Source organism: Ziziphus jujuba, chromosome 7, assembly GCF_031755915.1.
Source record: "Ziziphus jujuba cultivar Dongzao chromosome 7, ASM3175591v1".
Lineage (NCBI taxonomy): Eukaryota > Viridiplantae > Streptophyta > Magnoliopsida > Rosales > Rhamnaceae > Ziziphus > Ziziphus jujuba.
This window is the reverse complement of record NC_083385.1, coordinates 19,614,387-19,627,644: the sequence shown is the minus strand read 5'-3', so window position 1 is coordinate 19,627,644 and position 13,258 is coordinate 19,614,387. Positions and strand designations below refer to the sequence as shown.

Here is a 13,258-nt window from a genome sequence, read left to right as displayed (position 1 = left end):
GTCTTTTTTTTTTTTTTTTTTGGTTACACTTTGAAAAAAGAGAACGTTTTGTTTAATCTAAATCAAAATTTAAACACTTAATATAAAATTATATTCTCAATATTTTTATTATTGGGCTAAATTTTAAAGTACAGTCTCTTTGAAATGTTAAGTGAAGTGGCCATACATCAAGTGGGGATGTGAAGCCAACTAGGAAGTGTGATACATATCTCGTTCTCAAACGGCATAAATTAATCAATTTATTATTCACTAACTCATATTAGCCAAACAAAGTAATTTTATTTAACTAGTACTTCAATTAAGTTTCCAAAAAAAAAAAAAAAATTGTTACTTCAATTAAGCATGAAGCTTGAAACATGGTATTAGTTTTCAATGGCATTAATTTTGTTTATAAAATTTTGAATTCAAACCGAAAATTATAATATTTGGACAATTCGTACATAAAACAATGATTGATCTATATGTAGTTTAATTTTGTACCGGTTTTTAATTAAAAATATCTTAATTAAGATCAATTTATTAAGAACAAAAAAAATAACTTTAATAGTTAAGTATTTTTATTTATGATTATGAAATAATAAATTTAAAATAATTTGTAATTTAAAAAAAAAAGTTTATTGAGACAATAAAATATACTGAACTTGTTAAAAAGGAAAAAAAAATCATTAATTACGCGACCATTTTCCTTTTTAGAGAATATAAAATCCAATTAATCTAAAAAAGAATAATAATAATAAAAAGAAATTTACATTGGGTTGAAATTTTGGGAAAACTGAAAACAGCTGCTCACCAGACATGCACAACACACACACAAACAGTGGTGGTACCAAACCCCCGGAGACCTACGTGGTTGGTGGAATGTGGTTTTGGTGTCACTGGCGACCGCGTCATTGCCACATATACACTTCAAACTTTGTCTCTTTTTTCTATTTTTTTTTATTTTTCTTAAAAAAATAATTTGGCGACACACAGTTTCAGATAAAAAAACAAAAAAAAAAACAAAAAAAAAAACAGGATGAGGGTTGGGAGCGCAGAACAAATGGACTCGTGCGAAATCTTGCAGCCGTATGTACCTATATATATATATATATATATACATATAAATATTTTAATTTCCTTAACTGCCCCTCATTGCCTCAACCATTGATGTCTGTGATTCTGCTCTGATACGCAGAAAAAGAAGGAACAAAAAAGAAGAGAGAAAGTGTCTCTGACAACGCCTTCTTAGAGCCTGCTTCCACTTTTTGAGGTATATGCGTATCTCTCTTATTCCATCAAATTCTCTGAAATTTGCGATTGTGTGATTATATTTTTGGAATTTTCCAGTGGAATGCGAATTTCTGTTTTTATAAGCCTTGTTTGGTTTCCGGGAAACAGTGGGAAAAAAATGTAAATTCTAAGACATTCAAATTCGTCCTTCTATAAATATTGTACATTTTTGTCGGTATCCAAATACACTTGAAAATTTTTGGTGTTCGACTCGGCTTAAATTGAATCTGATATGAAATTTTTAGGATTCGTTATTTGATTAATGGAAGCTCTGTTGTCAATTATCTTTTTTTTTTTTTTTTTTTCCTTCCCCCCCCCCCAAAAAAAAAAAAACGTGTCACGTGCTTAGGCTCTGGTTCGCAAAATTGATTGGTACCGAATCTGAGTACGAGCTGAATTCTAATACTAAAGGGTGAAAGAACATGGAGGCAAAAATGGCTCAGAGTTTACAGTTTTCGACCTGGATTGATTCGGAGAAAATGATGGGTAGAAAACCGGCCGGTTCGGTTCGGTTTTCTCAGAGATTGAAGAAGCAGAGCAAGCTTCCAGTGCTTGTTTCAGCTCGAGTTCCCACCACAACATCTTCTAATCGGCATAGCAAAGTCGATTTGGTGGTTTCATGCTCTTACAAGAATTTTCCAGGTACTTTTACAATATATATATATATATATATATATTTTTTTTTTTTCCTTCTATTTTTGGGGAAAATAAATTGTACAATATTTTGAATCTGTCTATTACCTATACTTGTTCCTATGATGGTGACAGATATAAAGACTTCAATTTGTAGTGTTTTAGAATGCTTCAATTCCTGATTGTTATGAAGTTTTAATTTTAATTTCCTTACTTCAACCAATTTCCCAGATTACTTTGCATTGGTTTTTTAATTTTATTTATGTTTTATTTTTTTATACACTCTATGTTCAATTTTCTATTGGTGGAGATAGTATTTCTATTTAGGTATTAATTGGTGGTAGTGTTTCTTGTTAAAAAAAAAAGAAAAAAAAGAAAAAAAAAGATTTTTCTTTCTTTTTTTATTTTTTTATTTGCTGTATTTGAAATTAAAAAAGGGGAGGTTTTGCATCACTTGAGGTAAATTGAGTTAGAACCTGAATTATGAATATGAAATTCTTTGCTATAGTAGCTAACAACTATGTTACGGTTACTTGTAAATCTTGCTTATTATGTATGACATTCTATGCCAAAACCTAAGCTAAAAATATAGTTTTGATTGTTAGGATAAACGTTGCCTTAACTCTAGACTATGGTAGCCTGTCCTACTGCTTCCCCCATTGGTGAAGCTAGTTCTTGAATGAGGGGGGAAAAAAAAAAAAAAGCTAGTTCTTGTATATTGAATTTATTATTGACGAAGATAAACATTTTTCACAAACTTAAGACTATAATATATGCTCTTTTTCTTCATTACTTTATTTGATCCTATATGATTTCAAATGAAATCGAAAAATGAAGGTTTATGTAAAAATCAGATTTAGTATTTTTTTGAATATGCTTTATATGATGGATTAAGCTCCTATGAAGAGCACATTTAAGATATTCCATGGATAAATTATGAATTGGGAGAAGGAAAATGCTGAAAGAGAATCTTAAAAGAACTGGGCAACATGTTTTGCGTGTACTGTTTGAGATTTCATTACCGTGGTAAAATATTTTTGAAGATTAATTAGGTTATTTAAAACAGAAGCATGAAGTTTATACTCTTTCTCTCATGTGATGTTCATGTACCTATAAACACTAGTTGCTTATCTATTTTTGATGTTAACTGTTAACTGGAATATCATATATCATATATTGTATCTGTAGGCTCAACGTTGGAATCTGGAAGCCCTCATGCATCTGTTGAAGAAGATCTAATTTTGAAGGTATGTCACTGTGTCTTTTTTCTAATTTATTTGGGGCACCCTTATAATGCAATTCCCACATAATTTTTCTAGAATTTAGCATCTATTTCTGTTAAATGGAAACTGTGGTCTTGAAAAACGAATAAAAATAGAGTTGGATGGTTTGTTAGACATTCTAGACAGTTTTGGGCAATTATCTTACTTGAATTTAATAAATGCAGAATAAATCAGAAGAGGTCGAGCCATATTTAAGTGGACGCTGTATATATCTCGTTGGTTAGTATCATTGTTTAAGTTCTTTGTCTTCAGTAGATTTAAGTTCTCCTAAGCTTAAAATGATTGCGAAATGCAGGTATGATGGGCTCTGGTAAAACGACTGTGGGCAAGATTTTGTCACAAGTACTTGGTTATACCTTTTTTGATTGGTGTGTACTGTGACTACTTTTCAATTGTGTTAGCCGGGCATAGATATGTACTATATTTGAATCTAAGAAAAAGTTGAGAGTAAGAAACAATGGATTTGCTTTAAAAGGAAACTAATTTGATTTTCCTGGCATCTTTCTCATTCTTTCTAAGGTTCCATTCAAAGCTCAAATGGTGAGGAATAAGTTTTTCAAGTTGACATGGAGAAATATAAGATTCTATGTCAATTAAAACTTGAGCTTAGATCATGCAAATGTTTTAGTGATCCAGTTGAACTGGTCTATTCTTGGCACATAGAATTTCTGGGGTGGCATTGTGAAATTACACTGTATCCTACAAGTTTCTCTTTCGGTGCATAATGTCTAATGAAGTGGTAAATCTTTCTTCATGCTGAATTCTTTTGTTTTTGCTATGTGTTTGGATGCCTCAGTGACACATTGATAGAGGGGGAAGTCCATGGAACTTCTGTGGCTGAAATCTTCAAGCTCTATGGAGAGGCTTTCTTCAGAGATAAGGAGGTTAGTTAGCAACTTTTGCTATTTACGCATTTCCTTGAGCTTCTTCATATTTGGAGTTTGTATTTTCTTTTGCAAGAAACTAAAGCAAAGTTTATTCTATAAGTATTTTGAAAGAATATAGGAAAATAAGTTCATTAAAGTGAAAAATGCCTTACATGTAAAATTGAATGTGTGTGACTTTATATCATTTAGCTGATAAGATAAATATCATGCCTTTGAAATATCACAATAGACTTATGATGAGATTTTTTAAGAAGGAAAAATTCCTCTAGTTTCATTTTACTAAATAAACTGATCTGTCCAGAAGTTCCTTACACTTGCTTTGTTGGAAATTCATCTTCTGTTAATCATGGTGTTCTTTGTACCCCTTTTGACTGTTAAAAATCATATAATTCGTCTGATATCGGTTGCATCGCTGAATGGCTGATATTACTTCTTAGTAGGTTCCCAACAAGATAATTGGGTATTTTTATTTACGTATCATTTGTATATAAGAAAATGTATACCAGCATATAAACAGAGCTATACCACCATTACTTCTGTAGAACATATGGCTAATTTTACCAACAAGTGCAAGAATGACTTAAAGGGGAATGTAATACCCTGGCATATAAACTCTGAAGTGTGTATGTGTTAATGCACAGTCACAAATTATAAGCAACATTAAGAGCGCACTGAGTGCAATTTTGCACTTTGGGTTTGAATTTTTCTTTTCGTTTTTTTCATTTTCTATGCTTGTTACTATTACAGCAAGGATGGCTTATAATTATGCCTTTCCCTTACAGACTGAGGTACTGCAGAGGCTCTCTTTGATGCGTCGTCTTGTTGTTTCTACAGGTGGAGGTGCAGTTGTTCGGCCAATTAACTGGTATAGTTGGGAGCATGCTAATACATTTTTTGACGCATTTTTTGCTTGAATTCTGTTTGCTCAGTTGTGTAGATAAGCATGTTGTTATTTGGTTTGTCAGGTCGTATATGCAGAAGGGTATTAGTGTCTGGTTAGATGTGCCTTTGGAAGCCTTGGCTGAAAGAATTGCAGCGGTTGGAACTGGTTCACGCCCTCTTTTACATCATGAAACTGGGGATGCATATACAAAGGTAGGCCATTTATCTTACATGAATGGATCTTTTAATTTTCTGATTTGGAGTGGATGCTATATGGGTAGCGTGAAGTGGGTTCTCCTCACTGAGATGTCTTATCACTTGAGATTTCCTTGCAGACGTACAACCGTTTGTCTATGCTTTTTGAAGAGAGGAGTGGATCATATGCCAATGCAAATGCGAGGGTTTGCTTGGAGAGTATGTGACCAAATTTTTCCTCTTCTTTTTATGATTGCTGTTTACTAGTTAATTGAAACTGAAAAGAAAAAATGAAAAATTGTAGAAGTCATTATTCCTGTACCCTTTCAGATTTTCTGATCTTAGGTTAGAAATTATAGTAGAATCATTTAGATCTAATCTAATATCTGTTGTAAGGGATTCTAAGTGCTGGTGCTGAGTATTATTTTTTCCTTCAATTTGTTGATGAGATTCTTTTCCATGCATCTTAGACAAAGTTAGCTAACACCATCATGATAAGTATTTTTGTTTACTTGTATGCTTCTTTTGATGGCACTGAAGGTTAGTATTTCCACTGTGCAGATATTGCCACCAAATTAGGTCAAAGAGATGTATCCGATGTTACACCTACTGCTATTGCAATTGAGGTCTCTCTCTCTTTCTATTCAAGTATTCCTATATTTAGCTAATGGAACACAAATCTGTTGACCTATGCTAAAACCAAAAAGCTAGTAGATGATTGTTTGTTAAGCATTTTTCAAAATCAGATGGTATGCTATGCCTTCTAATTGTTGCTCAACCAGTTGCTTTTTCATTTTTCTAGGCACTTGAACAAATCAGTATCTTTCTGAAGGGAGAGGATGGCCATGTTACATTCTGAATCTGCGAGTTTCAACAAACAACTGTCATGTAATTTACTGTTTCCTTTTTTTTTTTTTTTTTTTGTTAAGGTCAAAGCATGCCATGTTTCTATTTTATGTTTTTGTTTGTGTAATGGAACATGGCACATTGTAAGCATGCATCGTGTTAATAAGTTCTGAAATGCAGATGGAACATAATGAATGGCTTTAAGGCTCTCATGATATTTGAAGGTTCTAGCAAGTGTATATATTGGCCGTTTCTCTACCACATTATAATCCCGTAATTATCCTACCTACAAGTGAATTTCCGTGATTGAGGCATGCATGTAAGTCTATTAATTTAACTTTTGTATCCGGCATTTTTGGTTGTTTAAGCCTTATTAACTTAGGTTGCGCTTGGATGCATGGATTTGAAACAAAGAATGTTGATCATGGTGTGCATACAATGTTCACTGGATGTTAAGTAAAAAAATTAAGACTGACTAAACTTATTTGACTTGGGAAGTTGTAATGAAATGATATATTTGAATGCATTGTTAATGTGAATAAATTCACATGTGGATTTAATCAAATGTAATATTAGTGATGAAAGATTCAATAAGCAATCTAAAACAAGAAAAAAATTGAACCCAAATTTTTTACTTCTATTATATGAATCTGTATGCATCAGCTTCTTTTGTTTAGGGCAAAGTTCAACATTAATCTAATATTTATTAAAAATTTTGCTGATGCTAATCCATACTGCTTTTGTTTCATTGAAAGAGAGAGTGAAGCCCTAAATCAATCCCAAGAAAGCTTCCTCTCCTTGAAGTTGGATCTTCACGTCCACAGACCATTTGTCCTGTTCCATGCCATGCATGACCGTATGTTGAACAAAAATTAGAATTGTGGAATTTGCTAATTTGGTAATAGCAGAGGTGTATCAAATTCTAAATAGAGTAATAACAGGGTTATCTAATTTTGTTTTCTATAAGTTTAGAGAACTATGTGAAGGGATATGTTAATGGCTAAACTTGATAAAATAATACCGCATCATTTTCTTTATTTTTTTATTTTTTTCTATTAAGGTAAACATATTTGATTACTATTATTAATGTTGGTGTTTAAAATTTTGTAAACAAATTTGATTACTATTATTACTATTATTAATGTTTTAAATCAAGTATATATGCGTTAATATAGTAAGAAAGAACTCTGACTTTTATTTATTAACGAAAAGAACACAAGAAAAATAGAATTATGGAAATTTTCTTCCATTAAGAAAATTCTTGTTACTAATATTCCCCAAAAAGTAGATCTGGTTCGTCATTATGCTCACGAGTGAAGACTATCGAAGCTTCATTATTCCATTGATGATGATGAAGAATCCAATAGCTCCTCTTCATCTTAACTTGTAGAAGAATTCTAGTTGAGTTGAGTAACTCATTCAAATGGCATCTAAACAAAGAAGTGGATGTAAAAGAAGTAGGCAGGCATTAAATGTGTGGGGTTGTGTTCGAAGTTCGTCATCCAAATTACTGAATCAATGTGTCAAAAGTACGATATGCATAAACTTCACGTTAGACCTTCAGTTATCAATACAAATTTCAATTTGGAAGGCAAATGCTTTTTGATGGACTCCATTTTGTGATGTGGCATGAGATAGATTAGATGGTTTTAAGAAACTGAATGAAGATCAACTGAAGAGAAAGTGGCTGTACATTAGAATAAATAACCCAAGATTTACATTCCATTTATTAACAATAATTTATGTTCCAAAAACCACCAAATTTACACTTGTTCAAGAAACTACATTCGAATTATTATTCTTTACAGAACATTGATTATAAGTTATTCAACTTATAACTGATCATAAATTATTCAATATGTGGTTACACAATCCACAAGCCTAGCAAAAAAAGATAATATGATCTAGATACAACACAATGAACAATATCTGCTTCGAATTTCAGCAAGTTCTCCAACATGATTTTCAAGTTGTTTTCTTGCTTGAACTCTGCAAATCTACAATAGGCCTCTGACCAAGGTGCAGCTTAATGCTGTGAGCCTGAGCTGGTGGTGCTCGATGTAAAGTTTCCTCCCCGACTCCCGGTTACATCCTGTATTTTTTTTTTAAATTAAAAAAAAAAAAATTAAGACAAGCTTCCAAATTTAAATAGTGTTCTAGCTAATAACCATTCAAAATAGCGAGTTAGCCAAGGAAAGATATCTTTCCCAACTGATCCTGTGATGTAAAATCAGAGAACAAGAAGACAAGTAAGTTATAGAATGCCACCGTTTATGGCAGCGACTTAATTTGTTTTGTATCTTCATGTAATATGTTGTAGATCTACAAAAAAATAATTTATGTAGTTGATAAGTGGCATTCATTACCCACTTCTGCAGTGGTCAGAATTTTAAAATCTAAGCTCCACATATTTTCCAGCAAATGTCCACATTTGAATTTTTTGGGTAGCAATGATAGGAAAGTTATATACTTAATATACGTACTTAGAATGAAGGCCTACATCTTTGACTTTCAGAACAAATCTTACAGAGAAATAAATTGTACAATAGCAGTAACACAACTTAAAACTGTTACTGATATTTATGGATTCATTTTCTCCATAGGATTCAATTTCTGATTTCCAATTTTCTAATTTGCTGCAGCGATCTGTCTACAAAATGGGAGTTCAACATAATAATGGGGGACTAAAATCTATGACTAAAATCTATTGATAACATTTTCATGAAAAACTTGAATACAAATTTGAAGATGTCTTAAGAGTGGGAAGTAAAGAAGTCAAATGAGGGTACCTGACGGGAAAGGGATATTTTGAAACAAAGATAACATTAGCAATAATGATTATTATGTACAGATGGCCTGCAATAAAAGAAACAGGCTACAAAATGAACTTCAATTGGCAAGATGAAAGGCGAAACTACAGAATATCTTGATCTTAGTCTATTGATTCAAATAAAACAAATTGAATGTTAATCATCATCTAAACACAAGTAGAAGTTGTTTGAAGACACATTTAATACCTTCGTTAAAAAAAAAAAAAAAAAAAAGAAAAAAAAAAAGAAAAAGAAAGTTGTTTCTAATTTTTCAAGGTGCATCAACAAATCAAGTTCTGTCTAACAGAAGTTTCAGAACAGCATCAGAAGTGTGGAACAATATTCAAGTTATTTACTTTCACAAGATCCAAAAAGTTGCATGACACCATCATTTCCTTTCCATGTTCCAAACAAAGATTTCTGAATTACAAATTTGCATCTAACAATATGGTTCAAGGTAATATGCTCACATAAGTTTCTAAGTACCCTCCATTACCTGAGGCGTGCAACACAATAGCACCCACATTCAAATTTATTTATTTATTTATTTTGTGGAGGAAAGCACCCACATGCAAGTAGAAAAAGAAAATGCTTAATAAATCCAATTTTATAATAGCTACAGCTGCATACACATTAGACAATTCCCACATAAAAGGAGCTGAAGTATCCAAATTTTCAACGGCTACCACAGGCACTAGGCATTTTGCAATAGATGCAACTACAAACATACGATAGCACCCACGTACAAGGAGGAGAAAATAGCAATCTTTCAATACCTACAACAGGCACTGCGCATTTTATTTCATAGTTCTTCAGCATGCACAACGCACACATACAACAAAACATATAAACATATAAACATAAAAACATATAAGAAGACAGGTAACTGCTTGAATCTTCAAACAAAGTCAAGGTAATTTCTATTCATTACCTTGCAAAAGAAACTCCTCACAACTTCAACCGTTTAAAGTTAGAAAGTTTTTCAAACCCAGAGAGTGCTACACACCAAAGATACTTCCAAGCTCATTTTAGACAACCCATCATCAAAATCATGTAATTATATAAACTACCAGGAAGCAAACATTAATCAAACCAAAAAATTTAAATATTTAAACAATGAAATTATGCAGAACTTCATACCCTTTTGCTCCTCCAAGCTGTCACAAAGAAACAGCAACGCAATGGACAATGGAAGATCCACTGGGTACCAAAAGAACCTTCTCGGACCAATGAATTTCCCCCCACAGATCCCCACCCTCCTTCTCCGCCACCTCAATTTCAGCACACCAAATCTCGATTTCCTTCCCTTTCACATTCCCATTCCCATTCCTATTCCCATTTCCGCCACCCTTGGCTTCCCACACCACAACCAACCTCCCACCCACATTGGCCATGGTCGCCCCACACAAAAACTTGGGCAACCCTTTATCCACACCCTTGAGCTCCTTCCACACGTCCTTCACCACATCGAACCCTCTAATCTTCCCCAAGTAATCATAGCAATACAACACACCATCCACCACACAAGCCCTCCCTCTCCACCCCAAGTCCATCTCGCTCCCCACACCTTCCCAAACCTTCTCTCTCGGGTCGTATACCACCCCTCCTCTGTCCGCCATGGCATAGATTCTCCCACCCACTACGGCACTCGCATGCATCCACTTCTCCCTGATCTCCACGGGACTCGGCACCGCCTCCCACCGTCCCGCGATCGGGTCGAACACTTCGGTCCAATGGGTAGCTCTGGCCCAGGAGTCCACCACGCACCCACCCATCACATAAATTTTCCCGTCAACGACTCCGGCGGCGGCAAACTCGCGGCCCACGCGCATGCTTGGGCCGAGCTCCCACGTGTGGAAGCGGCAGTCGAGAATCCACACGTGGGAAGATGGAACGTCGTTGATTGAGCCGCCGATGACGTAGATCTTGGAGCCAAGGACGGCGTAGGCGGAGCCGATTGAAGGTTCGGGAATGGGTGGGACGGGGACGAGAAGATTGTTGCTGGCTGTGTTAATGGCGGTGGAATTGGGATTTGGGTTGGGGTTGGGGTTTTGATAGAGTGCGAACCAGGTGGAGGAGTTGCGGTGGTGCGGCAACCGGACGGCGAGGTAGAGAAGAGTTTGGGTGCAGTTGAGGAGAGAGCGAGTGGTGAAATACAGAGGGGAAGAGAGAAGCGACCGAATTGGCTTCGACACGACGGAGAGCCTCGTGTGGTGCCAACGTGGGATCCGAGCCAGGCAGTTCAAAGCGACGTTGTCTGGAAGGGACGGGATTAGGACCGCCGGTTGTGGTGGTGAAGGTGATGGCGACGGTGCGGTGGTCGACATGTTGGCGGTTGGTGAGTGTGCTGAGAGAGTGGGTTGGTAGTTATTTGTCTTTTGATTTTTTTTTTTTTTGGGGTAAATTTGGTGGTTACTTTTTGACTGCAATAGATGCAATGTGAAGCTCTCCTTTTAGTATCTTTTCAAGGTGCCACGTGGCTCCGGCTCTGGTTCGCACAGTGGGTTTGGTACCGTATCGGAGTACTTGCCGAATTCTGCAGTGAAGGGTGGATATGGAGGCAAAGAATAGCTTGGGGTTACAATTTTCGACCTGGATTCATTCGGAGAAGACGGTTGAAGTGGCTGAGCGAGCTTCAATTGCTTGTTTCTAGATTCAACTTTCCACGTACCTTTACAATAATATATATACACATATATATACACACATATTTACATTTCCGGAAAAAAATTGTACAATATTACATTCAATATTAGTAATTATACATTCCGGCTTATATAACATGCAAATTAATATGTTCTAATTTTAGATACTATTTGCATACAATTAATTTAAAAATTATTTTTCATGCTAATATATAAAAGATTATTTATGATTATAGATTAATTATATATATTTATTAAGATTTTTCTTTGAAAAAATTTAATTTTTAAGAAAATTTTAATTTGAAAAAATTTTACTGACAGATTTTTTAGAAATAAATAGTTGAACATGTTTAAACAACTATCAAGAAAAAGTTTTTTTTCTTGATAGTTGTTTATTTTTTTGATGTGAGAAAAAAAAAATCTAACAATAAACAAAGTGATTAGATATGCTCTAAGGAGTGTATTTAATTGGCATTTTAATTGATCTTTGCAGTTTTTTTTTTTTTTTTTGTGAATAACTTTTTTAGATTTCTATTGACTTTTATGAAGTTTACAAAACTCTTATAGACTTTAATAGATTTTTATTTTAAATTTTTTCAATAAAGATTAATAGATTTTTATAAATATCAACAGACTTTCATACATGTTTACAATTTTTTATTGATTTTTAAATATAACTATAAACTTTGTAGCAACAAACTTATATTTCACATGTCAATAGAAAAAATTCATAAGAATTACTTAAAAACAATAGGAATGAAAATTAATGACTTGCATATTTTATAGCTCCTTTTCCTTAATATTTTGAGGCCCAATCCGCAATAATTATTTTTAGTTGTTTGATTATGGAGGAGTAGCAATTACAAATGGATCTTTAAGAATATAAGATACATCAGGGTGGGGTGGGGTGGGGTGGGATAGTTTTAATTGCACTACTCAGTGAACTTTATACAGTTTTATTGTAAATTTATATTTTTATTATTATATAAAATTATTATTAAAAATATTATTTAATTTCCTTTATCGAATGCAACCAAACATTTTCAAAGATATTTGGATGTATATGACTGAATAACTTTGAAAATGTTCAAAAGTATTTAACTAAATATTTTTAGATTGTTTAGAAATTTATAATTGAGCAGCACTAAAAGATTTTCAAAGATATTTAGAAGTACAAGATTATACAATTTTAATAATGTTAAGAAGTGTAAGACCGGATATCTTTAAAGTTGTTTAAAAATTATGCGACTAAACACCTTAAAAGATATATTATTCAAAATATTGGATAGTAAGAAAATCATACTTAGGACTTGGTTTATTTTCTTCATGTGCAAAAATGTTGTCTGCTTAATTTACTGAAATAGTTGCAAGTGCTCGATAGCTATCGTGGTGAGGTGACTGATACCAATGTTGATGTCCTTAACAAACATGGGCTTGAAAGTGCGGATGAGATGATCAAAATTGTAGCTTCTAATTGGTTTTTTGATCTCACTGCTTTTATTTTGTTGACTTTTTCCTTTTCTCCTTGTGCAACTTGAAGGTGGTGTAGTTTTGGCGTTAGCTTGGTCAAAGAAAGAAAAGAACATTTTGAATTGAGATGTCAATGTGTATGGATAATTTAAACATTAGAAAACCTATATAAAGTTTTCTTAACTAACTTTATGACTTTTGTAATCTGTACTGCAGCTGGCACTATTTTTCCATTGGTGAAGCTATTATTTCTTTCGTGCATTAAATTTACTACAGGGAAAATATCATTTATACCTCTAAGGTTTACCTTTATTTTAAACAATATTAAGAGGTTAAGA

General features: G+C 33.6%; 2 protein-coding genes across 8 annotated transcripts; one reads left to right on the top strand and one right to left on the bottom strand.

Moving 5' to 3' along the window:
• The first annotated feature begins 956 nt into the window (after positions 1 to 956).
• LOC112492592 (shikimate kinase, chloroplastic) lies at positions 957 to 7,032 on the top strand. Of its 4 annotated transcripts, none has more exons than XR_009639638.1 (14): positions 957 to 1,065; positions 1,175 to 1,249; positions 1,681 to 1,911; positions 3,091 to 3,149; positions 3,350 to 3,404; positions 3,481 to 3,553; positions 3,982 to 4,069; positions 4,855 to 4,937; positions 5,038 to 5,167; positions 5,290 to 5,368; positions 5,711 to 5,775; positions 5,952 to 6,037; positions 6,176 to 6,314; positions 6,751 to 7,032. XR_009639638.1 is itself a non-coding variant. In XM_048478834.2 (12 exons), the coding sequence occupies exons 2-11, from the start codon at positions 1,692 to 1,694 to the stop codon at positions 6,006 to 6,008; spliced, it is 909 nt and encodes a 302-aa protein (XP_048334791.2). In that variant the 5' UTR covers positions 1,095 to 1,249; positions 1,619 to 1,691; the 3' UTR covers positions 6,009 to 6,037; positions 6,176 to 6,560. The 4 variants fall into 4 exon arrangements, 1 of the variants encoding a protein (XP_048334791.2); XR_009639637.1 differs by having other exon boundaries at positions 958 to 1,065; positions 1,619 to 1,911; XR_009639636.1 differs by lacking the exon at positions 957 to 1,065 and having other exon boundaries at positions 1,095 to 1,249; positions 1,619 to 1,911.
• Positions 7,033 to 7,699: 667 nt separating this feature from the next.
• Positions 7,700 to 11,474, bottom strand: LOC107425487 (F-box/kelch-repeat protein SKIP6). 4 transcript variants are annotated; one of them, XR_003056994.3, is made up of 4 exons: positions 9,946 to 11,474; positions 9,737 to 9,803; positions 8,785 to 8,851; positions 7,700 to 8,087 (listed from the first exon to the last, which is right to left on the bottom strand). XR_003056994.3 is itself a non-coding variant. In XM_016035490.4 (2 exons), exon 1 carries the CDS (start codon positions 11,130 to 11,132, stop codon positions 9,966 to 9,968), a length of 1,167 nt encoding a protein of 388 aa, XP_015890976.3. In that variant the 5' UTR covers positions 11,133 to 11,472; the 3' UTR covers positions 7,700 to 8,087; positions 9,946 to 9,965. The 4 variants fall into 4 exon arrangements, 1 of the variants encoding a protein (XP_015890976.3); XR_007242432.2 differs by lacking the exon at positions 8,785 to 8,851; XR_001582135.4 differs by lacking the exon at positions 9,737 to 9,803.
• Positions 11,475 to 13,258: the final 1,784 nt, after the last annotated feature.

Excerpts from the sequence above, each read along its gene's own strand:
- LOC107425487 (XM_016035490.4), bottom strand. The coding sequence starts at position 11,132 with ATGTCGACCACCGCACCGTCGCCATCACCTTCACCACCACAACCGGCG.
- LOC112492592 (XM_048478834.2), top strand. The coding sequence starts at position 1,692 with ATGGAGGCAAAAATGGCTCAGAGTTTACAGTTTTCGACCTGGATTGAT. Across the intron at positions 3,150-3,349 it reads AAGAAGATCTAATTTTGAAG|AATAAATCAGAAGAGGTCGA; the intron begins GTATGTCACTGT and ends TAATAAATGCAG. Across the intron at positions 3,405-3,480 it reads ACGCTGTATATATCTCGTTG|GTATGATGGGCTCTGGTAAA; the intron begins GTTAGTATCATT and ends TGCGAAATGCAG.